The sequence below is a fragment of the Panthera pardus genome, unplaced genomic scaffold (genome assembly GCF_024362965.1).
Source record: "Panthera pardus isolate Hobbes unplaced genomic scaffold, ASM2436296v1 HiC_scaffold_15, whole genome shotgun sequence".
Classification (NCBI taxonomy): Eukaryota; Metazoa; Chordata; class Mammalia; order Carnivora; family Felidae; genus Panthera; species Panthera pardus.
The window spans coordinates 30,352,888-30,379,376 of record NW_026526710.1 but is presented as its reverse complement, the minus strand read 5'-3'; the positions used below and the strand labels follow the sequence as shown (position 1 = coordinate 30,379,376).

The following is a 26,489-nucleotide window of genomic DNA, read 5'->3' as shown; positions in this document are numbered from 1 at the left end:
CTGCGCTTCCTGCCCCTCCTCGTCCGGGATGCTGCTGCCGCTGCTGCGGAGTAGCTGCTTCCCTTCCTCCTCTCCCGGCGGCGGCAGCGGCGGCGGCAGCGGCGGCGGCTTGGACGCGGGCGCAGGGGACCGGCCGGAGGCACAGCTGCAGCGCGGAATCCGCGGGCTGCCGGGGCCGCTAGAGCGGGCGGACGTCGAGCCCGGGGCCGACCCCCGGCGCGCGGCGGAGGCCGAGGGGGCGCCGGGGCCCGGGGCGCGCGGCCCGGGAGCGGGCGGCGGCGGGCGGCGGGCCGAGCGGGAGCCGTATGCGTGCATGGATCCGGCCGCCGCGCTGCAGAGGCGGGCCGGGGGCGGCGGCGGCCTGGGCGCGGGCTCCCCGGCGCTGTCGGGCGGCCAGGCTCGCCGGAGGAAGCAGCCCCCCAGGCCGGCCGACTTCAAGCTGCAGGTCATCATCATCGGCTCCCGTGGCGTGGGCAAGACCAGCCTGATGGAGCGCTTCACCGACGACACCTTCTGCGAAGCCTGCAAGTCCACCGTGGGTAAGGGCTCCGGGGCTGGGCCAGACCCCAGCTGGGCCCCTCCGCCGCAGACTCTGCCCTCCCGAGGTCCCCAGGGCTAGTGCCCTGCGCCCTGCCGGCCTCATTTCTCTTCGCGTCCGTGAGCCTTTATCTCTCCAGTTGGGTGGCCTTGCATTTGGAGGATGGGCTTCTCGGTGAAATCTAGGGGGAGGGGCGGTCCCAGTGGAAGCCCCTCCATCCTGTTCCCAAAGCCAGGCCGAGATTTTCGTGTAGTCTCCACGCACACTTGCCCTTGGGGCCTCGAGGCCCTCCATCCTCGCCTGGCACAGACCCCTCACGCCCCTCCCACGTCCCTGATCCGAGCTGGTTATTGAACCAGCGTCCCCTCTCGCACCCCCCAAGAGCCGGTCATGAGACCAGGGTGATACATTGGTCCTGTTCCGCTCTCAGGGACTGTGAGAATCTCTTCACGGAAACTCCTGCCCCTTACATTACTCACCCAAGAAAAAAGGTAATGCGATGTGGGAAGCAGGCAGGCAGTGCAGAAGCTGTGCCCCTGGCCAGATAGCCAAAGTGGGTCATCTATAGCCAATTCTGGTGCCTTAGCAGTGCCTTGTGAGAACCAGGGCTTATTTTCTAATTTTGAACTCCCATTTTCTGATGCGCTGAAATAATGAAGCTTGAAATTCCCTGTGGAGGATCTGGGGAGAATATTAAGACTAAAACTACACTAAATTTCTTGTAGTAACTGTGAATGCGGGACAGAGGGACTTCAGCTGTACTTGTTCATGACCTCACGTAACCCTAGGTCTTGCAGAAATGGGGAGGAGTGTGCCAGGGTCCTCCCGGTGGGTGAAGTACAACGGTGATGTAAATACAGTAACTCTCCAGGTCAGAAAGTATTTTGTCCTCGGGATCTAAAATCAAAACTGCAGGGGAGGTTTTTTTTGTTTGTTTTTTTTTTAAACGAAGTTGGATTTACAGGAGTTGGCATTGAGGTTGGTCAGGTTGGTGTGGGTAGAAGTTGTTTCTATGGCAAACCCCTTAAAGCTGTCAAAGCTAGGGAACTCCATAGATGAGGTAATTCTTCAAAGTAAAGGGCAGTCATCTTCAGTGATAGGCAATACAGGATTTCCCCAAGAAGGTCCAGAGGTCCAAGAAACATTGACAGGTGTTAAAATGTGAAATACAGAATTGAAAGTATCTTCCCACATACTTATACACATATTTAGCTTTGTAACTGGTGGTAGCCACCACGGTAGAATTTGGGGATGAATTGGTTTTTTAAATGTCCTATAACAAGACATTACTACATTTTCAGTGTCTTATTGGACAATTAACCCCCCCAAATTTCATGTTGTCTTTTTTGTTCTGCCTTTGAGAAGTGTTTCCCTTTCTGCTTTTTTGGAATAGATTATTTGAGAAATATTTGTGCTCTCTGTACCATTTGTTTTTAAAATGACGCCCTTGGGACCAGGATATTAAAATTCAGTAACATAACTATACCTGTTTTAAATATCCAGTCTTGGATCACGTAGAAGAATTGAACAAACGAATGAGGTTTCACATTGTTATTTTAGTATCTGATGTCGATAGAGTTAAAAGCAATTCAGAAGTATCAGTGTTTCATGGCTGCACACTTCAAAATATATAAAAATGAGGGATGATCGGGTTGTACCGTGTGATAAAGAGAAATCAGCACAGGCATTATGGGTGGTTAGATGAGGGCTTGCGTGGGTGGAGGGGGTGTTTAGGAAATGGACAAAGGTGTACTTTAGAGTGGGAAAGAGAAGGGGTGAATAAGGGTTTTCTAAGCAGGGGCCACAGTGGAACCCACTCCCACAGGTTAAGAGATCAGTTGTGCAGAACTGCCCCCTTCTTCACAGCCAGTCACAAGTGCAGGTTTTCACTTGTGTTTCTGACTGACCAGCTGTAGAGCAGAGACTCCGAACAACCACCTTCTTAGGTTTGATTAATTTGCTAGAGCAGCTCACAGAACTCAGAGAAACTTTCTGTGTACTGGATTACCAGTGAGTCATAAAAGTACGTGATTCAGAAAGGGACCCGGTGTTTATGTGGTCTCGGAGCATGACACTCTCCCCAAATATCCACGTGTTCACCAGCCCCAAGCTGGAACCTGCGCTTTTGGGTTTTATGGAGACTTCATTATGTAGGCATGGTAAAATCATTGGCCAGTGGTGATTGGGCTCAGTCTCCAGCCCCTTTTCCCTCCTTGGGGTGGGGGACAAAAGTTCCAACCTTCTAATCACTTAGTTCTTCTGTTGACCAGCCCCCATCTTTTGGTGAGGAACATTCTGAAAGTCACCTCTGGGAGCATTCTAAAAGTAACCTCATTAACATACCAAAAGATACTTTTATGATTTTCTCCTTAGAAAATCCCAAGGGTTCTAGGAGCTCTGTGACTGGAATGGGGACAAAGACCAAATATATATTTCTTAGTATAAATCATCATCTCACAGACACATTCTGGAAAAGACTCATTAGTGGACCCTGGGAATAATGCTTGAAGATTCCAGACCTTGACTGCCATGCTAAAGAGCATGGGCCTTATCCCATAGCAACTAGAGCTGGAAAGGCCTCTGAATACAGCATTGGCATGGAGACAGCGAAACTAATTTGGCAGGATTACATAGGATATTTATTGGGGAATGATGAAGAAACAGGAGGCAAGGAAACCAGGCAGTTTGGTTCTCTGTCCCCTTAACAAACAAATATACACACTTCACATGTCTCCCACGCTGCCACCACCACAGGGTTCCTTGTGCAGTTGGGTTTTTGTTTCTTCCAAACATAGCCTATAGTACTTGACTCGATAAGTTTTTAATAATTGTGGGAAGTTCACAGAAAGTTGATAACCTGTGGTCTGATCCAGAGTATGAAGACAGCTGAAGAATGCTAACTAGCTGCCCCCTCCCCCTGCAATCCCTGCCTGTGTTTTTTTCCTTCCAGCTATCAGATCATTTACTGAGCTCCTACTGGGTGTGAGGTACTGTGCTACCCAGTGGTAAGCAGGACACGGTCTCTGTCCAGAAGCGGCTCAGAGCCTGTGGGGAGCAAGATGCCCCTGTTAGTAAGAGCAGTGGTGGAAATGTGTATGAAATACTCCAGGAGCACAGTGGAAGCCCCTCCAGTGGGGGAACCTAAGAAGAGGGCTGTGTCTGGGAGGCTTCCTCCTAATCGGAATGCTTCATTCTGCAAGTTGCCTTAGAAAAATGGTGTTTTGGGGTTCCTGGGTGGCTCAGTCCATTAAGCATCTGGCTCTGGAATTTGGTTCAGGTCATGATCTCATAGTTAGTGGGATCGAGCCCCACATCGGGCTCTGCACTGACACAAAGGGCTCTGCCCCCTCCTCCACTAGTGCGCTGTCTCTTTCTCTCTCTCTCTCTCTCACTCTCACTTTCTCTCTCTCTCTTTCTCTCCCAAAGTAAATAAATAAACTTAAAACAGAAACACACACAAAGAAAAGTGATGTTTAAATGTCGTGTTGGGTGTGGTGTGGAATTGTGGTCACCTGACCTGAAGGCCTACGTCTGAGCGGTGAGCTCATAGCTAATTGTGCTTCTGAGGCCAGTTTTCCAAGTTTCAGTAGTAACATTGGATCCACGTAGAGAAAGAGCCTCTTCCACCGAGGACTTTCCCTTACCCTGTCTGGGCTTGCAGATGTGTGCTCCTCATGACTCCGTACCCCACAGCATGGCAGGGAAGAGTCTCTGAGCATGCGCCAGCCCAGGTGGGTCACTAAAGTGAAGGACTCGTGTAATTCAGAATCTACAGGAGTGGCTCTGTGCGTGGCATTTTACAGAGAATCAGGTTCACTTGAACTTTTTATAGAAGATTGTAGTGGAGGGGTGCCTGTGTGGCTCAGTTAGTTGAGCATCCAACTCTTGGCTTTCAGCTCATGTCATGATGCTGAAGTCGTGGGATCAAGCCTTGTGTAGGGCTCTGAGCTCAAGGTTCTCTCTCTCCCTCTGCCCCTCTCCTCCCTCTCTCTCTCTCTCTCTCTCTCTCTGTCAAATAAAGAAAAAAATTTTAAAGAAATAAATAAGATTGTAGCTGAAATCCCAAGGGAGTTCATAAAATTATAAATGAGCAAATGTTGATTTTTTTGTTCTGGTTTAAAAAACACAAAGTTCACCAGGGTATAAAAAGCTAGAAAGACTATTTACTAATTGACTTACTTAATGCAAATTGTCTAGGATGGAGTATTATTTTCAAGTGGGATTTTGTACTCATGGAATTGAATTAATCTGATATAACTAGCATAATTTGACAGGTCCTTTAAAAGTGCAGTAGAGTTTTTTTGACGTTTAAGGAAATAGAAACAAGTTAGTTCTGCTATAGAAATTTATAACTATCTGACATATAGGAAACAAATCAATTAAATTTTATATATCTCAGCACTTGTTTTATTTCTGTATAACTGTTGGAAACTGTTAACTTTGAATTGAAATGATTTCACCCACCTTCACCCCCACACCGGCAACAGTGCATTCTAGAGAAGACACTGGCATATGAATGAGGAACCTGGGCTTTTGAGTTAGGCTGTCAGTAACTAGCTTGTGCCTTTGGATAAGTAATTTAGTTGTCTGTGCTTATAAAATGTAACATTCTATTAGTAGTAGCTACTATTTGTTGAGCAGTTACTATGTGCCAGCAAAAGGGACACTGTCTAATCCTCACAGCAATCCTGAAATGTATCCCCATTTTACAGATACGGAGGCAAAGGCCCAGAGAGGTAAGCAACTTACCCACATGTCACAGCTGGTCAGCAAGTGATCAGGGCCAGGGTTGCTACAAGTGAGTTCTTTCTAACCGTTCCTTAGCTTATTTGGAAATTTAAAGTTACTTTGCTTGGTGAAAATTCTGTGACTCCAAATCAAACACCATGAAGTCCTTCACAACTTAATCGAGGCCCCCTGCAGGCCTGTGAAGATAGTGCTGTCATTGATATATGGTATCAATGAAATTGACTTTTCTGAAACTATGCCACTATCATCACTTGTCACTTGCCTTCTGGATTTTAACATATGCTCTAAGAATTGTATTTCTTACCTAAATATTCGATCATTCGAGCATCTTCAGCCTTTTGCATATCTATTAAAATGTTCCAACATTTTATATGTATATATATGTATAAAATATATTCATATATATTCAAATATATTCATACATATGAATATAGGAGGAGAAGTAGGAGTAAGGCAGTCTAGAACAGAATTCTGACTTTCCTGGGCAGTAAAACTTCCCCTAGAGTGCTGGAAGCCAACCTAGGATTGCCAGTTCTTTTACTTTGCCAGGTAAAGACATTTTTTTAAATTGCTGTCAGCAACTTTTCAGTAGGAAGAAAAAGAAAGAAAGAAAGAAAGAAAGAAAGAAAGAAAGAAAGAAAGAAAGAAAGAAAGAAAGAAAGAAAGAGAAAGAAAAGAAAGAAAGAAAGAAAGAGAAAGAAAAAAGGAAAGACAGACTATCAGGATTAAAAAGTTCTTTGAATTTAGTTCCGAGAACCTCACCACTCTTCATTTTTCTCATTGCACATCAACACATCAGACTTCACAGGCTGGCCCCTGAGAGTGACTGGTCATAGATGATGGTGCTTTACTGGAGCCTGTTTTCCCTCAGCTACTGGCCATGGTCCCTGTGTTCTCTTTGCCAGACTCCTCCCTTTTGTCCAGAGTTAAGATGAAGGTGCACTGAGGATGCTTGTTCCATGGGCAGGGAAGCTCAGTGGTACAGGTAGGTGGCTCCATTTTATCAGGAAACAGGTGGGCATAAGTCCCCTGCAGAAGCGGCTCTTGTGGGTCTGGCCTTGAATGTTAGGGGACATGATGGGGGAAATGCAGCCCACAGGGGTCTGGTCGGCTTTACCTGGAAGCAGTGGAACCGCTGCTTCCATTGCCTGGAAGCTGCTTGTACTTCATTCTGGAAACAGGTCAGACATTTTTGCTGGAAATCCCAGAATGAGCATCTAATACTGGATTAAAATTCCAAATGGTGTATTTTATTTTGCTCTTGTGTGCTCATATGCAGTCTTCCATGCCATGGCTGATCTGCCTAATTGCTTCACTTAGAAGAGAATTAGGAGAGTTGTCCAGAATTCCCACCCCAAGAGCCCAACACCGAGCCTCTCCAGTGCTGTCTCACTCCTCTGCCAAAATGATGTAACACGATGACTCAGGGAGATGTCAGTGTGAGAGGAACAGATGCGAATGGTTAACATTTCGTTTTTATACCAGCAGATGCTATGCATTGTCATTAGCTTGATTTATTTAATGAACTCAGTGCAAACGGATAGGCTTGTGCAGAGCACCACGTACGTCCCTTTTTGTGGAATAGTTAGCTTTCAAAGAAAATATGGAAATTTAGTTGTTGTCTGCTTGTTCAGGTTGAATAAAAATCTATTTAGAGACCTGGCTTAAGTGCGTTCAGCCTTTCTTTCACTGTTCTGCACTGAAGAAGAAAGGTTTTATTATGCATGATAGAGATCCAGATTCTTAGAGATTGCCTCTCTCCCTCCAGCCGCGTGGAATCTGCCAGGAGCAATCTGTTAGCAGATCTTAGAACTGGCTTCAGAAGGCAGAGTAGGTTCCTTTGAGAACTGCTAAGTCCAAATTATTCTCCAGCCTTGGGTGCCAGATACATTGTTCTAATGAAGCATTTGTTGGAATTTATAAAGAAAATGTAGCTTCGTATAGCCTAGTCACTCAGTAGGTGTTATCCAGGAGGCTGTTTGTTTTTCTGTAAGACACCATTCTGCTAGCTGTTCTAAAGGGCACAAAGCTAACACCTCCTTACCTGGCTTGTCCTTTTTCAGAAGGGCAGGTGAGTCATGGAAAGAGCCACAATAAAACCTCAGAAAAGAGGTAAAGTGCTATATGCTGTTGTACTTCAACAGAGGAAGAAATTGATTATGCTCCTTTTGTCCTTTTATCGCACATCTTTGACATTTGGAAAACCAAACTACGGACCTCAAATAGTGCCCTTAATTGAATGTGATTATGTTTGTCAAAACCCCTTATCCTTTAAAACCAGAAAACACACCGGCTGAATAGAACACTCGATTCCATTGAAAACCTTTTCCCCTCCAAATCTGACAGCCTCCAATGTTTGGTTTGTGGTGCTTATGTAATGCCTTCTTCGTTTTAAAACCAAACAGATTCTATTTCCACCTCAAGCGGGCTTCTGGCGGAAGTAGCTGATGAATCAAATTCTCCTGGTTTGCCCACCTTAATTTAGGATCCAGGACCCTCTAAGCGGAGACCCGGTGATGGAACAGGCCTCTGTAAACCAGGAGCTCTGTCATTCACGTGCTTCCTCTCCCTCTTCAGGCATGCCGCACCAGAGCCCCCCTTCTGGCTGACTGCTAACCCATCACACCTACCATCAAATTTTCACTTTTAATTTTCACTTCTAAAGGAAAGCACTCCACCTTCTCCTTGGCCACTCCTCCTTCTAGACACCGTTCTCTGCCTCCCACCCCAATGGTGTGATTTCAAGAGGTCGATACGGGGTCCCGGATGTGAGTCCTGCCTCTACCACAAGCTGTCTGTGTGTCTTTAGTGAGCTACTGAATCTCCGTCTCCACACTCATGAAAAGAAATAAGAAGGACTTAACACGCTTTTCTCGTCTCACGTGCGGGAATAAATGGAGATGAAATATCTTAGGTACCTGGCTTGGAAGGGACAATTATAAATGTCAGTTATGTTCCCATCTCCTCCTAATCTATACCATAGATGCAAAAAAAAGTGTCTCATAGATGAAACAGTCCCAAGAAAGAATCTTTATCCTTTAGAGATACATACCGAAGTGTATACAGGTGAATATGAAAATCAAAATGTAAACACATGACCTGGCTAAAGGGCAAAATGCATCTGACAGTGCCTGCATTTTTATGGACCCAATCTGAATAGTAGTCAAGTTAATGTTTTTTTGCATATGAGGAAAATATTCCTGATCCACCTTTTATCATCTAAGGTTTTGGTTGTTTTTTGTTTGTTTGTTTTCAGATTCTCCTCCCCTCCCTCAATATTCTCTTCCTGTCGTGACTCAAGGCACGTTGTCCCCACCTTTTGAGAGAGGGGTATGTGTGTCTGTAACCAGGGAGCACAGGAAGGCTTCCTGGTGCAGGAACAGCAGGTCCAAGGCCACCAGGAGACCTCACTTAGTTTTTAAAAATATTTCCTTAGCAATGCAGAACTTTTTTACCGTGAAAGATAGCTTTATATCTTGCAGCCTTTCCCTCCTTTTCTTATCAGATGAGGCTGCCCCGGTGAGGTGAGAGTATAGCCTGGAGCCACCCGCCGGGTTCAAATCGGTGCTCTAATACGCATCTGCTCAGTGGCCCTGGGCAGCTCCTAGCCCCTCTGACTGCAGTGTTTTCATCTGTAGAATGGGGACAATAATATCTGCCTCATAAAACTGGCAAGTGCATACACTGCAGTGAATTAATGGACATAAAGCCCTTAGAATAGTACCTGAGGCGTAGGAAGCAGCATAGAAGAGTTCTTCATCTTTTTATCACGAAGGGAACAGACCCTTTCTGTGAAGTGCTTTCCTAAATGTATATACTTCGTGAAAATGCAGCCGCCTGCCGGTTCTGACGGGCTCTGTGGGGCACACGCTCTGTTCCCTCCCGCCTCTCCTTTGAAGCGATCGCCTCAGACTCCTCCCTGTCTCGTGGAGTTCGTGGTGCAGGTGTCCAGCCAAGTGCCATCTCTTCGTGCTGCATGTGTCAGGGATGGCGAGATGCAGTGTAGTCTTTTCTTTGCGGGAGGAAGAAGCAGATCTTACTCCTAGGATGGATGCTTGATGTCCTCAGGCCTGATAAGCATTTTTTTAATGTCCTACCATCACTTTCCTGTGTTCCTAACAGTACCTACTGCTGAGCCGATCAGAGTGTTTTATAGTCATAGCACTCAGTCTCTATGTTATTGAATCCTTTTCTTTATGTGGTGCTTTCCCGTGGGGACTTAGGTTGTACTCTTCCCTGGCCGGTGGTGTTTAGGCAGAAGACTGGCCCCACATGCATTCAAGTGACTTGTTTTCCAGCGTTAAATTTACCTCCCTCCGTGTGACTTTGACTCCTTTCTTAATTTACTTTCTCACTCAGCGCCATGAAAACACTGGAAATCCTCCCCCTTAGTAGAAAGACCATGTCCCAAATTGGATGACCCTGTATAGAATCTATGTCCTTGGAAGAAACGCCACTGTATGAACTTAAGATAGTTATTATGAAGTGTCCGTAACATGACAGCCACCGTTTGAATTGAGACTTACTCCAAAGTCTGTGAAATCTTTCAACGTCCTAAAAGTGTTAGGTAAAGAAAAATCAGATCTTTGAGGAGGGGGAGGGAAGCAGGGCAGAGAAGAAAAAGAGCAGTCCATTCGGCTGTAATCACAGGTGTGGACCACGGTGTTATTTTTGCTTTTATTTATTTAGCTTTTTTCTGGAAAGGAATGTGAAGAAAGACGCTTCTGTTTATTTTTGCCATTTTCACTTTTGTAACCTCTTGTGGCCCAGCAGGAAGAAATACGGTCCTGTTTTAGAACTGTTTTGCCTTAAGGGGATCTTAGAAGTCATATCAGCAGTACCTATGCCAGCCCTTTATGCTATTTGCTAAGATTTATGGGAAACAAATGCAGAGAAGACCAAGTGTAAAGTTAGGCTTTGTTCTTTAAACATCTCCATCAGTGTGGTTCTGGGTCATTCACAGAACATTTCACACCTTTCCTTTTGTTTTCATGCATCTGACTCTTAGCATAACAACTTTTCATTGCGGGCAATGTTACAAATTTGAACCTAAGGTCTGCCACTCGGCTAGCTAGCATGGGATATGACCTTAACAGCCAAATACCGTATCCTGTCTCCACTCTGGTGTCTCCTTCTGTAAAAGGAGGACACTAGTGCTCACTTGACTGGGCTGCTGTAGGATCCCATGTCAGCACAGAGCGTTTGACAGACGTCCACTATCATTGTTATTAAAGGAAAACAAGACTCAAGGGGCGCCTGGGTGGCTCAGCCGGTTGAGCATACGACTTCAGCTCAGGTCATGATCTCATGGCTCATGAGTTCAAGCCCCGCATGGGGATCTGTGCAGATAGCTCAGAGCCTGGAGCCTGCTTCAGATTCGGTTCCCCTCTTTCCCTCCCTCCCCTACTTGCGTGCGCGCTCTTTCTCTCTCTCTCTCAAAAATAAACGTTAAAAAAAAATTAAAAAAGAAAACAAGATCAAGGAGACGTGGTGACTCAAATAGAGCCATCTGTGCCCATTGTTATAGGAATTATAGCCCCTATAACCTGTGTTCTTTATGATTAAAATACTAAAAAAAAAATTTTTTTTTAATGTTTATTTTTGAGAGTGAGAGAGACAGAGCATGAGCAGGGGAAGGGCAGAGAGAGAGAGGGAGACCCAGAATCCGAAGCAGGCTCCCGGCACTGGGCTGTCAGTACAGAGCCCGACACGGGACTTGAACCCATGAACTTCGAGATCATGACCTGAGCCAAAGTCGGATACTTCACCAACTGAGCCACCCAGGCACCCCTGATTAAAATATTTTTTGAAAGACTCTCATAGCATTAGCAAGCTTCAAGAAAAGTAAGCTGCTTTTGCTAGAGTAATTCACTTAGCGGACCACTTCCTGTCTAAGTGACTGAATCCAGTGTTACCATAATAATCCCCTGGGGTGGGTGTATGGAGGGAGAAGTTATAAGCATATTAAGACTGCCCTGGGGCGCCTGGGTGGCTCAGTTGGTTGAGCGTCTGACTTCCCCTCAGGTCAAGATCTCAGGGTTTGTGAGTTTGAGCCCCGCGTTGGGGTCTGTGTTCACAACTCAGAGCCTGGAGCCTGCTTCCAATTCTCTGTCTCCTCACTCTGCCCCTTCCCCACTCATGCTCTGTCTCTCTCTGTCTCTCAAAAATGAATAAATGTTAAAAAAAATTTTTTTTTTTTTAAAAAGACTGCCCCGTCTTTTAAGGATTTACCGTCAACAATAAGAATTGTAGGAGAAATGAAATACTCTGTTTCTGGAATGACCTATGGGTACTGGGCACCAGACACTCAGAGCATCTGCCTCTCCTTTCTTCTAAAGTGTTTTGTGTGAGTTTTATTGTTTTGTTTTTGCTAAACAGTCATAAATTTCCTTAATTTTTCCCCAAAATAGTCAGCATTTCTTCTTACGTATCTAGTATTTGATGGAGAAGAGAGGGTGGCTTTCATACATCAGATTTACCCAGTTGCTGTTGTGTGCCAGTCAGTGTCCTAGGCTGTAGGGAGTCAGGCATGACTGTGCCCTCAGGGAGACACCAAACAGCAAAGAAGGAATGTTGTGATAAGGGCCAGGAGAAAGTTCAGGTCCAAGAACACCGTACACAGATGGGACTGTGGGGCAGGCAGCCGGGTTCAGATTGGGAATCAACTGGGCTGTCAGAGGTTTCTGGGCAGACAAGGAGGTTCTCTAAGAAGAGAGAACAGCAGAGAAAGGCACTTCTTTGCCAACTGCATGGGGTGTCGATTTAGGCCAGTATGATTAAGCCCTTTGAGGGCAGAGACTGTCCCCATCAACCGATGGTAGGGCTGATTGCTTCCCCTGGTAGTCAAGTTACCTGTAGGAAACTGGGTTTTCAGCAAGGGCCGGAAATGGGCGTGCCATTCTTTTTGTCCCTTACCTGTTTATAAACCTCGGTCCCTGGAGCTCCTTCTCAAGGCCAGCTCTGTGCTGACTTTTCCTAAAATGAATCACTGAATATCTGAGGCTACAGATGACCTAATATCTTCTATTAAGGATCATTATAATTTCTGTGGCATGCAAATTTTTAAGATAGACAACCTTAAGAGATTTTTGACTTGATGTAATGTTCTTAGAAATGGTTGTATACTCTGATACAAGTATGTGTTTCCAAGCCATAAGTTAGAGTAAGTTTCCAGTTGTTACAAGCTACTGAGTGGCTGTTAAATGTGGTAAAGGATATTGCATTTAAGAGAGAGGGCTATTTTAATGGGATTTTAGATTTAGACTATTTTTCTGTTGTTAGTGAAGTTGTCATTAAGCAACTCACTAGAACTAGATAGTCTTTTTTGTGTGTTTTGTTTTTTACATTATTTTTATTTTTGAGAGACAGAGCATGAGCAAGGGAGGGGCAGAGAGGGAGGGAGACACAGAATCCGAAGCAGGCTCCAGGCTCCGAGCTGTCAGCACAGAGCCTGACGCAGGGCTGGCACCCACTAACCATGAGATCATGAGCTGAACTGAAGTTGGACGCTCAACCAGCCAATCCACCCATGTGCCCGAAACTAGATAGATGTCTTCTTGGCTCAACAGACTCTTAATCCTGTTCGCTGTGGGTTCGTCTTTGTTTTGTTGTCCTATTAAAATTAGTAACCTGTTTATAATCACGTGATGATAACATTACCACTTATTTCCTGATTTTGAACACTAACAGCCTTAGCTTTTACTCTTATTCATTAGACTTGGTGGTTACAAAAGAGTCCTGGTGTAGGATTGTGAAAGTTGTATAAATCGTTCAAGTAGGTAGAAAGTGTCTGACATGTTCGGGTTCAGAATAATCCTTAAGCAAAAACAGCCTAATCAAAACAAAAATTATTGACTCTGGCTGTTTCAAGGGATTCTTTTAGTTGATGTGAAGCAGAGCTCACAAAAGAAGTTTCATCTGCCAATTCTTTTAAATAAAGTAGCAGCCACTGTGACACGTTTTACAAAAGTTACAGTCCCCTTAGCTGAAACTTAAAAAAACAACAACAAAACCTCAAACTGGAAACAAGTAAAGTAGAATACTAGTCATGACAAAAATATGAATTTGACTTGTAGTTTGCCATCACAGAGCAACGTGGGGAGGCCTAACTTTAGCTAATATCAGGAGGACCAGTGTTTTGTCTTTAAGCTGTGCCTGTTTAAAATCAGAATTTATTAGCAAATATCTCTAGGCTGTTTTTTGTGCCTTGTAGAGTATCACTTTAAGTTACATTCTTCCCTGTGGTTGCGTCATTCAGGAACTCCGAAGATATTGGTAATGCACAAACATGCTTTCTGTTTCTAGGCTGGTTTAGAGTGTCATTTGACTTTGAAGAGCAAATCGGTTCCAGAACTGAAAGTGAAATTGAATTAACCAGTTTTTTCTCTGTGACATTTGAAATTATGTCTGGTGTAAGAGATTAAGAATTGAAATGCAGAGTATTTCTCTAGCTTTGTTCTCTTGTGACTGTTTATATTCCTGCAACTTCTCTTTGTTGTACAGACCAAGGGCTGGTGCCCCGCCCCCCTCCCCAGGTTGTAAACATGTCTTTCGTATTGCACTGGTGTCTGCAGTGTGTTGCTAATTATAAAACACAGTCACATGTCTTTCACTTCACCTTGAGAACATCATCTGACTTTGCAGTGTTGCATCAAATCCGTGAGCCGGAGAGCCTGGGAGTAGGGTCCTTACCCCCATGCTGTCCTGTAGCACTCACTGGAGGACATTGGCCCCTGCCCATTAAAGGCCTGACAGCACTGTGATGCCGGATCCTGAGACAGGCAGGAAGTGGTTCCCGTAGGGAGTAATTCTGACTCTCCAATTTAGTGAGCATCCCTTTGATTTGTTTTTTCAGTTACAAAAAGTGTGTAAAAAAAATATTGTTTGGAAATGTACAAGTTTTCTATAACTGAGACCTGTATAAGGTTACATATACAAATGAAAATTTGGTTTAAAAAAATCAGCTGAAGCTTTAAGGGCTGAATTAGGAAAGGATAGTGAGTGATACATGACGGTTTGCTCAGAATTAAAATGAATCGAAATTAAAATTGAGAATGTTAACCTTTATGAGTAAGTTTTTTAAAAATAATTCCTGTTCCATGCTATTCACAATGTGATAAAGAAGTAATGTTTACATATTAACTGACTTCTTTGTGAATGCTACAGAGCTCAATGCACTGATTTCTAAATCCAGACTAAGGCTATTCGAACTCAAGATTCAGTTTCCAGCACTTCCTGTAAGAATTCTCCCCAATATATCATTCTTTAAAGCCATTCAGTTGTTAACATAATTGCTAATTTCTAAATGGCTTTTATGCTAAACTGTGGTAGCAATAAATCATACTACGATCAGCAAATGCTATGTAGGTACTTCGTTGTAAAACACAAGTTGACTTTGTACACTTGTATGTGGAAATATAGACTGAGCATCATAGACATTGGTGGACTTCTGCTTTTCCTTTTGGGATTTAGTACACCAGGTTTTTTGTCTTACTGATAATGATACAAAATATACACATAGGATTCTTTTTTATGGCAAACTGCATTTTATTCTTTCTTTCTTTCTTTCTTTCTTTCTTTCTTTCTTTCTTTCTTTCTTTCTTTCTTTCTTTCTATTTACAGGTGTTGACTTTAAAATCAAAACCGTAGAGCTAAGAGGAAAGAAAATCAGATTACAGATCTGGTAAGTGGGGATGTGCACCCAGTAACACCATGTGTGTTCACAGTCTGTTCGCCTGTCTAATACAATTAACTGTTCAAGCTGGCTTGCCTCTCCTACTTTTCCTCTCCTTTGCTCATCTTTAAATAAAATGAACAATGAGGAAATTTAGAAATGTCTGCCCATTTCATATTTCATTTGCACATGGGGAGCGGTGAAAGAACACTGTTAACTTTAATGATTGGAGCCTCGATGCCTCTTTTCAAAGCATTTGACATAATAGCAAAACTGTCATCGCTTAGATGATTGCTCAAATGCGCGTTTTCACATTTTTCCAGTTACTATTTGATCGCCCGCAAGGAAAGTCCAGCACGCCCCTAACCGGGTGCGCGCAGTTTCAAGGCAGATCCCCCCTAGACGGCTGGGGGGCTGCCCAGGGCAGGCAGAGTGTGAGCACTGCCGTGCGACACGCATGCTCCCACTGGACGCGTGGCTGGTGGCACGTGACGTAAGCCCCACGGGTGCCAGCTGGGTGTGAATCCGCGGCCACTTTCCGGAGAGAAGACCCTTTGTCGCGGCACCACGCCTGGGCGACCGAGCCAGCCTTGTCGCAGCTGTGCGGCGCCGGGAGCTGTCCGCCCCCCCCACCCCCTCCCCCTTCCCCCGGGAGACCGACCTGCGGGGTGCAGCGCGGATCTGGTGGCGGTTTAAACGGGGCACCGCTGAGGGGTTCGAGACCGCCCTCTTGTGTTTAACATCACAGCTGCTGTGTACTCAGCCTACTAACTCCTCTGCAGGTCCGCTCAGCTCTGAGTGTTTGTCCACCATGTGTGTGTTTGCTTTTCATCCGCGTTACTTGCTGCCTCATCTGTGGCATCATCGGTCACCTAATGCTTGAGTGTTAGTGCCATGCCTTCATCCTTCACCCGTGCCCTGGGTGGGGCCCGGCTGCAGCCGAGCGCACTGCCGCCTCCTGGAGGCTCCCAGGTAATGTCTTCGTTTGGTCTCCTGCGACTCTCCCCCACTTCAAGGCCGGTTTGGGTTTGGGGGTTATTGGCTTGATTTCGACACATGAACAGACTTGTCTAAATACTTGATGACAAAAAACGTGGATATATTTTATTAGCCCTTGATTGGAAAGTCCGCAAACTTTGTACGTTGCTGCCCATTTTTTGAACTCTGGAGCTAACAGGATCTTTCACACGTGCTGTTGTTTCTGATTGTAAGCTCTCTAAGGTAAAGACCATTTTTTTTGTTTTTTGGGGGTTTTTTTGCAATCCCTATTTTTTTAATACGAAATTTATTGTCAAATTGGTTTCCATACAGCACCCAGTGCTCATCCCAACAGGTGCCCTCCTCAATGCCCATCACCTACCCTCCTCTCCCTCCCACCCCCCATCAACCTCAGTTTATTTTCAGTTTTTAAGAGTCTCTTAGGGTTTGGCTCTCTCCCTCTCTAACTTTTTTTCCTTCCCCTCCCCCATGGTCTTCTGTTAAGTTTCTCAAGGTAAAAGACCGTTATTAAAAGGATCATCCAGGGAGCGCCTGGGTGGCTAAGTCGGTTAAGCTCCGAATCTTAACTTCAGTTCAGGTCTTGATCTCAGGGTGGTGAGTTCAAGCCAGTGCTGGGCATGAAGCCTAGTTAAAAAAAAAAAAAAAAAAAATCATCCAGAATATGTTTACCTCTGTACCTAGCACGTGTGGGGGAGATACTTTTTGAAGGATACTTTATCCTGAATAAAGGCTTATGTGGCTAATATTAGAATGTCTGAAGCTTGCTTACTGAATGACAGCAGTGTCTAAGGGATGACCTCAGGGCCTATCTAAAAAGACATACCTTAATTACTGTATGAATATTTCAGTTTTCATCTCAGGCAGTAGTAATCTGACCTGTGAAAAGTATGTCCAGATGTCCTGTGCCTCCCTGGAACTCAGCCCACTAAGACTCTGTGCTTGCTGACATTGGGTACTTGTGGAATTTCACCACGGCGCCTTTGAATCTGATCTGAGAGGGCTTCGCCTTACCCCACCCTGTGGGGAAAAGCGAGAGGGTGCGGTTCGGGAAATGTACAGGACACCCAGGAACCACGTTTCTTTTGGATGTGACCACGTTTCCCAGAGCCACTCCTCTGCTTCTCCTTGACTCTTTCGAAGAATATTAACTGAGGGAGAAAAATGAGGTTCAGTGAATGTATTTAAAGGTTGATTACAGGTTTCACACAGGGAATATCCCAATGAGTCAGTGAGGAAGGAAGGACTTCTCTTTTCCCAAAGGGGTTTTCAACAGGGAATAACGTATCCACAAAACGCCTGCCACTTGTTGGGGCTCCTGGGTGGCTCAGTCGGTTGGGCGTCCGACTTCAGCTCAGGTCATGATCTCATGGTTCGTGGGTTCGAGCCCCGCATCAGGCTCTGTGCTGACAGCTCAGAGCCTGGAGCCTACTTCCGATTCTGTGTCTCCCTCTCTCTCTGACCCTCCCCCGTTCATGCTCTGTCTCTCTCTGTCTCAAAAATAAATAAACATTAAAAAAAAAAAAAAATTAAAAAAAAAATGCCTGCCACTTGTTAATCACACAACACTCAAAGTAAGATTGTTGTCTTCTGAAGCTTTTTACGTAAAGGATTAAACATTTTCTTCGTTGTTAGGCAGTAGATTGAGAGGAAGTATTGGAGTCGTGGTTCACGATTTAAAGTAATAACACGAGTTACTTCAGAGTTAGAAGCGGTGCTTGTACTCTTGCTGTCATGTCTGCTTTGTCGCGGGCATGCTGTCACCACTTTACTGTCACAGTTGAGGGCCCAGGAGGAGCCAGTGTAGTTGGAGAGGGCTCTTCAAAGAGCCTCAGTAGCCTGTGCTCTGCTAATAATAGCTGTGCTCTGATTTTCTAGAATGTCAGTCCATGGACATTCCCAGTCGGTTTTCATAGAGGTCTGATTGGAAGAAGTGCATTTTTTCGTGACGATTTCCATCTGAGAAAATATTAACCGTAGGTTCCTAAAAGTGTAAGTTACCAAAATCTACGGACGGCCTCGTCACACTTTCATGCCACGTTTTTATGTCATGGCCACATTTTTCAGTTCCTTGATTATCCGTGGTCAGAAAAAGGACCCATTTTCTCATCTCTGCATCTAAAATGTTTCTTCATGTGTGTGTAAAAGACCTTTATGTAAGTGTAGCTAAAATAAAATGTGTCGACTAGAATATAGGTTCATGAATTTACATTTGAATGCCGAATGCCATCCTGAAGATCATACACAGGGACTTAGAGTTCTTGTGTCGAAATGGACTTTGGAACTATGACGTTTGTCTCCTACCTTTAGGCAAGCAGAATTAAAATGAATCATCCCTGTCTATCTTGCCAGCATTCTTATGTCAACATCAGGCTCGTTTTTCATCCTCTGCTTGGAAGAGATGGGACATTTCATGCACATTGCAGGACCTTGCCCTGCAAATTCCTAATTACATCTTTAAGTGGATATATTAAATACAACAAGTAAGAATCTTTGAATTTTCAAAGCACAGTTGTATTACGAAACTGGGGAAACAGAATTGCAGGAATCTTTCAGTTTGCACCAAAAGCAGAGAGGGGAATGATCACCTCATATTCCCGCTGCAGCAGGTGACAATTTTCCCTGCAATAATACACTGTAAATGTCGAGAAATCAGCTCTTTATCATTGTAATGAAAACTCGGGTTTATGGAGATAAAGAGGGGAAATAGTAGGATTCTGCATCTTCACAGAAAGATAAAAGCATGATCAGTGCATTGGTGTCTTATTAGCATGTGTGGTTTTGAGAAGCAGGAACTTGTGTGGGATTTTTGTGGTACTGGTACAGAGTGGGTATGTAATAAATTCTTGTTGAACTGCATTGGCATTTCATTTCCCTATTCTGTGACCATATGTGGTACAGATAATTTAGCAGGGGAAATAAGCAAAGGAGCTTGAGAGGAAAAGAAAACAAATTTGTACAAGCCACATATTTTGGAAATACGGAACAGTCTCTCAAAGGAAGGTGCTTTTCTACCTCAAGCATTCAGAGCCAGGCAAAAGATGGAATTTAAAGAATGACATTAAATGGGAGTGGTGAACTGATGAATGTTTCCTCATTGGGGTTTTTGTAAATGAACTTATTGGTTCGTTTACTTGTGTTGGAATGATTGCCTCAGATTTTGCATTTTGAGGTCTGCCCTCTTTTTTGTGTCTGACTTAAAGCCAGCAGAGACTGCTAATTTCTTAATGTTTTGAACATTGCTAACTGCGTTCAGGCAACAAGTGTTTTTAACTATGAAAAATGCCCTTTAGGGGCGGCCAAGTGGCTCGGTTGGTTAAGCGTCCAACTCTTAGTTTCATCTCAGGTCATGATCTCACCATTGTGAGATGGAGCCCCATGTTGGGCCCACACTGGGCTTGGAGCCTGCTTAGGATTCTTGCTTCCCCTCCCTCTCCTTCCCTCCCTCTTCCTCCCTCTCCCCCACATGTGTGCATCTTCTCTCTCTCCCTCGCTCCCTCCCTCCCTCTGTCTCTCTGTCTCTCTCTCTCAAAAGGTGAAGAACAAAAATGCCCTTTACTCTTCCTATTCTTCAACTGTTAGTTTTTTTATTAAAACCTCTAGAAACTTCTGTACAACATTGTGCCTGTAGATAACAATACTATATTTTATACCCAAAACTCTTTAAAAAGAGAGATTTCATGCCAAGTCTTCTTACCACCTTAAATAAAAGTAATTTTTTATTGTTGTCTGTTATCTCTAATTTCACTGGTTTTGAGCCCCCACTGTCTAGACTCTAATTCATTGAATGTCTATAGAAATTAATGTCAGCTGAGTTACACTCAATAGCCAGATTAAAGTTGCTTAGAGTAAAGGCTTATTAAACTACATAATTCCCAAAATGTTCCTTGAAGGTCTTAAATCTAATTGCTAAATTTGTGGTGTAGCTATATTGTTTTAACAATTCTACTTTTCAAAGTAGAAAAATGTGTTTTTTAAAACACAAAAAGGCCTAATTTGATCAAGTCATAACTGTGATAGACTGGGAAAACCATGCCGTGAAAGACTGAACTCTTTGTTGATTCATAAGTATTAATTATACCCCTATATACGTAGGATTCCAGAAAAGAATTGTATTCATTGATTCCTCATGTAAATGAAATGGTATCTGAACCCATTCCTTCTCACTTCCCTTCAAGGTGCAGTGCCTATTAGTGTGGTCTTCAGGGTTTCTTAGGAATCTTGAAGAATTCAGTCCCCATCTATCCTATTCAATTTTCCAGTTTTGTTTGGCATTTCTCGGTCAAAAAATAAAGTTTATTTTGCCTTGAAGTGGCGTCAGCGTCGACACTTTAAATCGGTAACCTTTTGTTCAGCATAGGCTTACTGATGGCCCGCTGTGGACCAGGCATTCTGCCGGACCCTGCTGGACAGAAACAGACCAGCCTTGGCCCTCTTGGGCCTTCCAGTCAGAAGCAGCAGGGGATTCTTATATCCTCTGGAACAAAGCAAACGGCTTTGCTTCATGCGAAGATGAATTTGCCAACAAGCTCTTTTGTTTATTTGGCATGATAACGCCATCGCTAATGGGAACTAATTTGGTGGCAAAGCCAGTCTGAACAAAGCCATAAATTACAACCCCGTTGCCAAAGAGTATTTTAGGGATACAGCCCCACAAAGCGCACCTGAAGGGAAGTAGTCTTTGATCAGTTGCATTTGGGAAAATCTGCACGTTCTCACCACCTCTCAAAGTCACGTGGAGGCCTTGAATGGCCCTGCAGTGAAGAACCTTGTTTGTTTGCTGCATTGCCCCCGTCTTAATACACCATGACCCGCCTGTCTCACGTGACCCCCAGGAGTATGCTGTGAGTTCAGGTTCTTTGGGAAAAGCTAAATTATGGATTGTCTTTAAAGACATTCGTCTCCCCATCAGAAGCCCTGCTGTGTCGGGCTCATTCATAAATACATGATGGTTTTTAGCAGTTTCTTGGCTTATTAGATGGAGAAAATATGTCTCAGCCAGCTGCTATACGCTATTAGTAAGCTTACATCATCCTTTATGTTGAAATGATCGACTTCAGCCTGGAGAATAAATACAACTTTTAGCTTTAGTAGCAGACAATAATGAGCTTTATTGTATTACAAACCTATTTGATGTCTCCTCCCTTCCCCTTTGACCCCTTGTTCTGTTTTAGAAGGATTAAGAAAATAACTACCCTGAGTTTATATTTTTCACTAGTGATGGACTCTCGGTCAGCTTCTCTACAAAATCAGATACAACCATTGATGCCGGTTAGAAGAGTTTGCAGGGGCACCTGGTTGGCTCAGTTGGTAAAGCACGCAACTCTTGATCTTAGGGTTGTGAGTTCGAGCCCCACACAGGGCACAGAGATCACTTTTAAAAAGCAAGAGGGTTTGAAGAGGATGTAGCTCTTTCTGTCATTTTACACATTGTTTTTCTTATTTTTAAAACCTCGGTTTGAGAGAAGTTGGGACTTCTGTTTTTGTCTGAATGTAACTAACTCAGAAAAACTTCCTCTCCTCACCACTAATAATGATGCATGTGCATGGATGGGACTAGAAGCAGCCTGCAGAGGGGTGGGGAAGAGCCTCCCTTTTGCTTTGGAAGGTGGAGTTGCTCCCTCTGGTTATTGTTTGGGAGCTGATTTTTGCTGTTTCTTAGGGACACAGCAGGGCAGGAGAGATTCAACAGCATTACCTCAGCTTATTACAGAAGTGCCAAGGGGATCATACTAGTATATGATATCACTAAGAAGGAGACTTTTGACGATTTGCCAAAATGGATGAAGATGATTGATAAGGTAGGTGTTTTGTTTTCCTCTGAGAACCTAGGTGAATCCCATAGACTGAAAGGCAATGACCTCAAGCCTCAGGGCCCCATTAGGTACTCAGTTTGTGAGTCTGCTGGGGTCTTGAGATCTAATGCTCTCCCCTCTTTCATACTTGACTCTTGCTGCGTACCTCTTTATGAGTAAGTGCTGTTGTTTCTTGAGTATTTCCCATGCTCACTCCGCACCAGCCTCGTCAGGTGGGCACTGTTCCCCTACCCATACATCACTGTCTGATAAGGAGACGGAGACCCTGGAGTAACTAGGCCAACGTCACACCATTCAGGTGCCTTTGCTGCAAACCTGTCTCAAGTAATTGTGTAGAATATGCAAAATTAAATGAGTTGTTCAAGAGACTTTAGTCTTTTTTGAAGAGAGGTCCTACCGTACCTATATTTTTTGAAAACTTAGAACTGTAGCTTAACTTTTTTTTTTCCTGATTGTGGGATTAATGATACCTGTCACAATAGAAACTTCGGGGAATCAAACATGAAAGTAAATTTAAAAATGTATAGTTTGGGAGCGCCTAGGTGGCTCAGTCAGTTGAGCATCTGGCTCTTGATTTCGGCTCAGGCCGTGATCCCAGGTCATGAGCCCCACGTTGGGCTCCACACTGAGCATGGAGCCTGCTTAAGGTTCCCTCTCCCCCTCTGCTCCTCTCCCCTGCTTACTCCCTCTCTCTTAAAAAAAAAAAAAAAAAAAAAAAAAAGTTTCACCATTCTGAAAAACCAAATTGAATCCATATTCCATGTAGTTTTACAGCCTGCTTATTTCCCTGAATATTCTGTCAGGCCAGCCTTCCTGTCCTATTAATGTTCTTCTGAAGCATGGGTAGTTTTGTTTTGTTTTGTTTTGTTTTTTTAATGGCTGCATTCTTTTTATGTACCTTGACTTATTTCATTCCCCATCTGTTTTGTCGGACTCTCTTCAGTTGATGACCATCTTAAGCATAGAGCTGTGCCTGTTTTGTGAGCCATTTCCTTAGAAGAGATTCTTAGAAATTACTGGTCAAAGGCTCAGAAGGTTGTGGTTCCTAATGCCTGTTACCCCATCGCTTTCTAAAGCCCTGAGCCCTGTGAGGACGTCTTAGACCCCACCTGAACCAGTCCTGCCTGGGACAGGGTAGCTGCTCAGAGATTTGGGGAGGGGATGAACAGATAATGGTGGCAACAGAGTAGGTTGGCTTACGTTTCCTGTCAGTGTATGACTGCCCATCGTTGAAATGGAGCTTCTTTTAAAATTCCACAGTATGCCTCAGAGGATGCAGAACTTCTCCTAGTTGGAAATAAGCTGGACTGTGAAACTGACCGAGAAATCACCAGACAGCAGGGAGAGAAGGTGAGAGATGTGGGGAGCAGAAGGGACGTCACTGTCCACGCTGCACTTAGCAGTGGATAGACTTTTTGTCTTTAAATAATTTCTTTAAATTATGAAACAACACAGTCACATTCTTCTCAGTTGTTTGGATTAGAAGGAGCAGGAGGCTTTAGAAAGCATTTCGAAGTGGGGAGAGGATTGTCCGCATCAGTATACACTGCATTATTATCTGTTCTGACATTTGCTACAGAGAAACGTTTCCTAAGCCGTAAAATTGCTTTCGTGATTTACTCTCATGTATTATATAACCTTCCTTCGGGAATCGGTGATACTCACATTTTGAATGTCAGATGCATCGCAGTTTTAGAAACTTGGGCAAGTAATTCGACTTGAAGGTCCCAGCATCACGTCATCACGTCATCACGTCAGGGATTTTGTTTTGTGTTGTTAACTTACCATGTAGGGGTTTGGGGCACAGTGAACTCTGAGCTTAAACGGGGCTTCACAAACCTTCTGGCCCGCCCCTCCCTGAAAGAGGGAGCCCAAAAAGCTGTGATTCCCCCAGTCCCGGGCCACCTGGCCACACACGAGACCACACTGCACCCCACACAGGAGAAAATGAATCTGTATTCTTAGTTCGCACAGCAGATAACTGGGATGCGGTTCTGTGAAGCAAGTGCCAAGGACAACTTCAACGTGGACGAAATATTTCTGAAGCTTGTTGATGACATTCTGAAAAAGGTAAAATATCCGGAAAATATTTCATCTGAAATTCTTTGTTCCCTCTGTGATGTTTTAGAGAGGGCAGTTAGGGTAGTTATTCGGGGGCTGAAGAACCAGGTGAGGTGGTTAACTCGGCTGGAGGCATCCAGCTGTGGTGACAGCCGTGTCCTGCCCAGGGCCTCTCCGTGTCCAGTGTGGTGCGCAGGTTGGCTGAACCCTAAACGTGGTTTGGTGAAGTGACTGGAGCAGGTGTAACGGTGTTTCATGTTTATGTGACATTTGCTTTCCTTTTTTTCCCACTTTCCCACAAGAATTGGATAAAGACAGTGGGGACCTCCTGGAGCTTGTGGGTGTCTCGGGGAGGAGAAAGCCCTGGGCCCTGCCTCCCCCTCAGTGCTATGCTCCCCAGCATAATGATTCCATTAATCAGGCCTTCCGTGATGCTCAGTTGCAGAAAAATTGCTAGATAGCTTCATTGAACACCAATTTCTTCAAGCATTTGTAGGCTTACATTCAAAGATTTGTTTAGTAAGAAACTTTCCTTAAGTGTATATGCTATTACTACATATAATCTGCTAGTTCAAGCATAATTCAGAAGCTTCTAATAAAATGATTGTTTAGGGGCGCCTAGGTGGCTCAGTTGGTTGAGCGTCCGACTTGGGCTCAGGTCATGATCTTGCAGTTGACGATTTGGGCTCCGCATCGGGCTCTGTGCTGACAGCTCGGAGCCTGGAGCCTACTTCAGATTCTGTGTGTGTGTCTCTCTCTCTGCCCATCCCCCACTCATGCTCTGTCTCTCTCTGTCTCAAAAATAAATATAACCATTTTAATTAATTAAATAAATAAAATCATTGTTTATATAATTGCCAAGATAAGTTTTTTCTTTAGTGAAAGAAACCATAGTCAAATGCAGAACCATTTTTTTTTCTGTATTAATGCATTAAGTTTCCATTATTACTAGGTTCTGGGAAAATATGTTTATGAGATCCATCTGGTTTCTTTTACCATAGGGTATGATGTAAGCTGGGGAGTGTTAGTGCCGTGACACGAAGTATCCTGAACCTGGTTTTCACTTTTTGCCTTTATATTTGAACATCTAATTAAACTTGGATGATTGGAGATCTTTATATAAAAATACTTTGTTCTGGGGCGCCTGGATGGCTCAGTCGGTTGAGCATCTGCTTCTTGATTTTGGCTCAGGTCATGATCTCACAGTTCCGGAGATCGAGCCCCACACCAGGCTCTGCCCATTCCCAGCTCATTTGCACGCGCGCGCGCTCTCTCGCTCTCTCTCTCTCAAAATACATAAATAAACTTAAAAAAAAATACAAATAAAAATACTTTGTTTTCTTATATAATTTGCAGAGCACTTACATACACACTGCATGGTTAAATACATTTGTCTTTTTTCTTTATCCTTAAGATGCCTCTGGATATTTTAAGGAACGAGTTGTCCAATAGTATCCTCTCATTACAACCAGAACCCGAGATTCCACCAGAACTGCCTCCACCTCGACCACACGTTCGATGCTGTTGATTTGCTCCTTTGGAGACAAAGTGGAAGTGATTCCTGGAAAGGGGAAAATGTTCTCTTCTGCACTACAATCATCTTGACAATTTCCTTTCGCACTTTGTAATCCAAGTCAGAGCTACACACTAACTTGTAAATATGCAGATATGCAATCCTGGGTAAGTTTTGGTTATCGATTCCACATTTCCCTCCAAATTATTACATTTCATCCATTATCCCAGCCTCTAGTGTACATATACTGGGAAACGTAGTACTTCTAATATGAAGAATGGGAGAAATGAAAGGTATAATGTTTCTTGAAATAAATAATATAATTGTCCTCGTTAATTATATTAGGAGGACAGAAGATATTCTGATAAGAAGAAAGAAAGTGGTGCTTCGCTTACTGTTTTAAAGAAAATTTGTAAAACTAAAGACTTTTTGGGAAAAAAAAAAAAAAAGCTATCATAAGTGCTTTTTCTTTATGCACAAGACCTTTCCCCCCAGCCGTAGCATCTCTGAAGTATGGGAGTATTTCTGCCGCAGGCAGAGTTGCGTTCCTAGCCGTCATCGAGGGTTATTTATTGATGTTATGTCACGGTAGAGTGTCGCTGGTTAGAGGGTAGGGGTCGACTTGGTCCTGCAGCCGCAGAATCCCTCTCATGGTATCCTAACGGACATACCCTGTGCTTTTAAGAACTACAAAGATTCAATAAAGAAAGAAGTGTTTTTGAAACTATAGAAGAAGATTTTAAAACAACGCTGCTGTCCTAAACAAATCCTGTTTAAAGGAATTTTAAAGAGATACATTTTACTATATCAAAGAACATACATGTATTTACCTGAACATTCTATACCTTTGTAATGGTAAAACTTCTCCCCTTTATGGTGAAGCTTATTCCCATTAAGCCTAGACTGTGTTTCTTTTTTCTTTTTTCCTCTTTTTTTTTTTTTTTTTTTTTTTGGTCTGATAATGGATTTGTGAACTCTACCTTTGGTATATCTTTTATTAAAACTGCACTGTTTTGTTTAGTCAAGGTAAATAAGTAATTATGTATTTGAATAACTTGGCGTGTCTTGAGTGTTGTGATATGAAAAGCATTGTGGTCTTTCTACACTAATGAAGTGCAAATAAAATTTTGTATTTATGAATGA

General features: G+C 43.7%; 1 protein-coding gene across 1 annotated transcript; it reads left to right on the top strand.

Moving 5' to 3' along the window:
• Nucleotides 1-8: 8 nt before the first annotated feature.
• On the top strand, nucleotides 9-26,489 carry RAB12 (RAB12, member RAS oncogene family). The gene is made up of 6 exons (XM_019418447.2): nucleotides 9-539; nucleotides 14,909-14,969; nucleotides 21,619-21,757; nucleotides 23,033-23,122; nucleotides 23,738-23,842; nucleotides 25,248-26,489. Exons 1-6 carry the CDS (start codon nucleotides 29-31, stop codon nucleotides 25,359-25,361), a joined length of 1,020 nt encoding a protein of 339 aa, XP_019273992.1. The 5' UTR covers nucleotides 9-28; the 3' UTR covers nucleotides 25,362-26,489.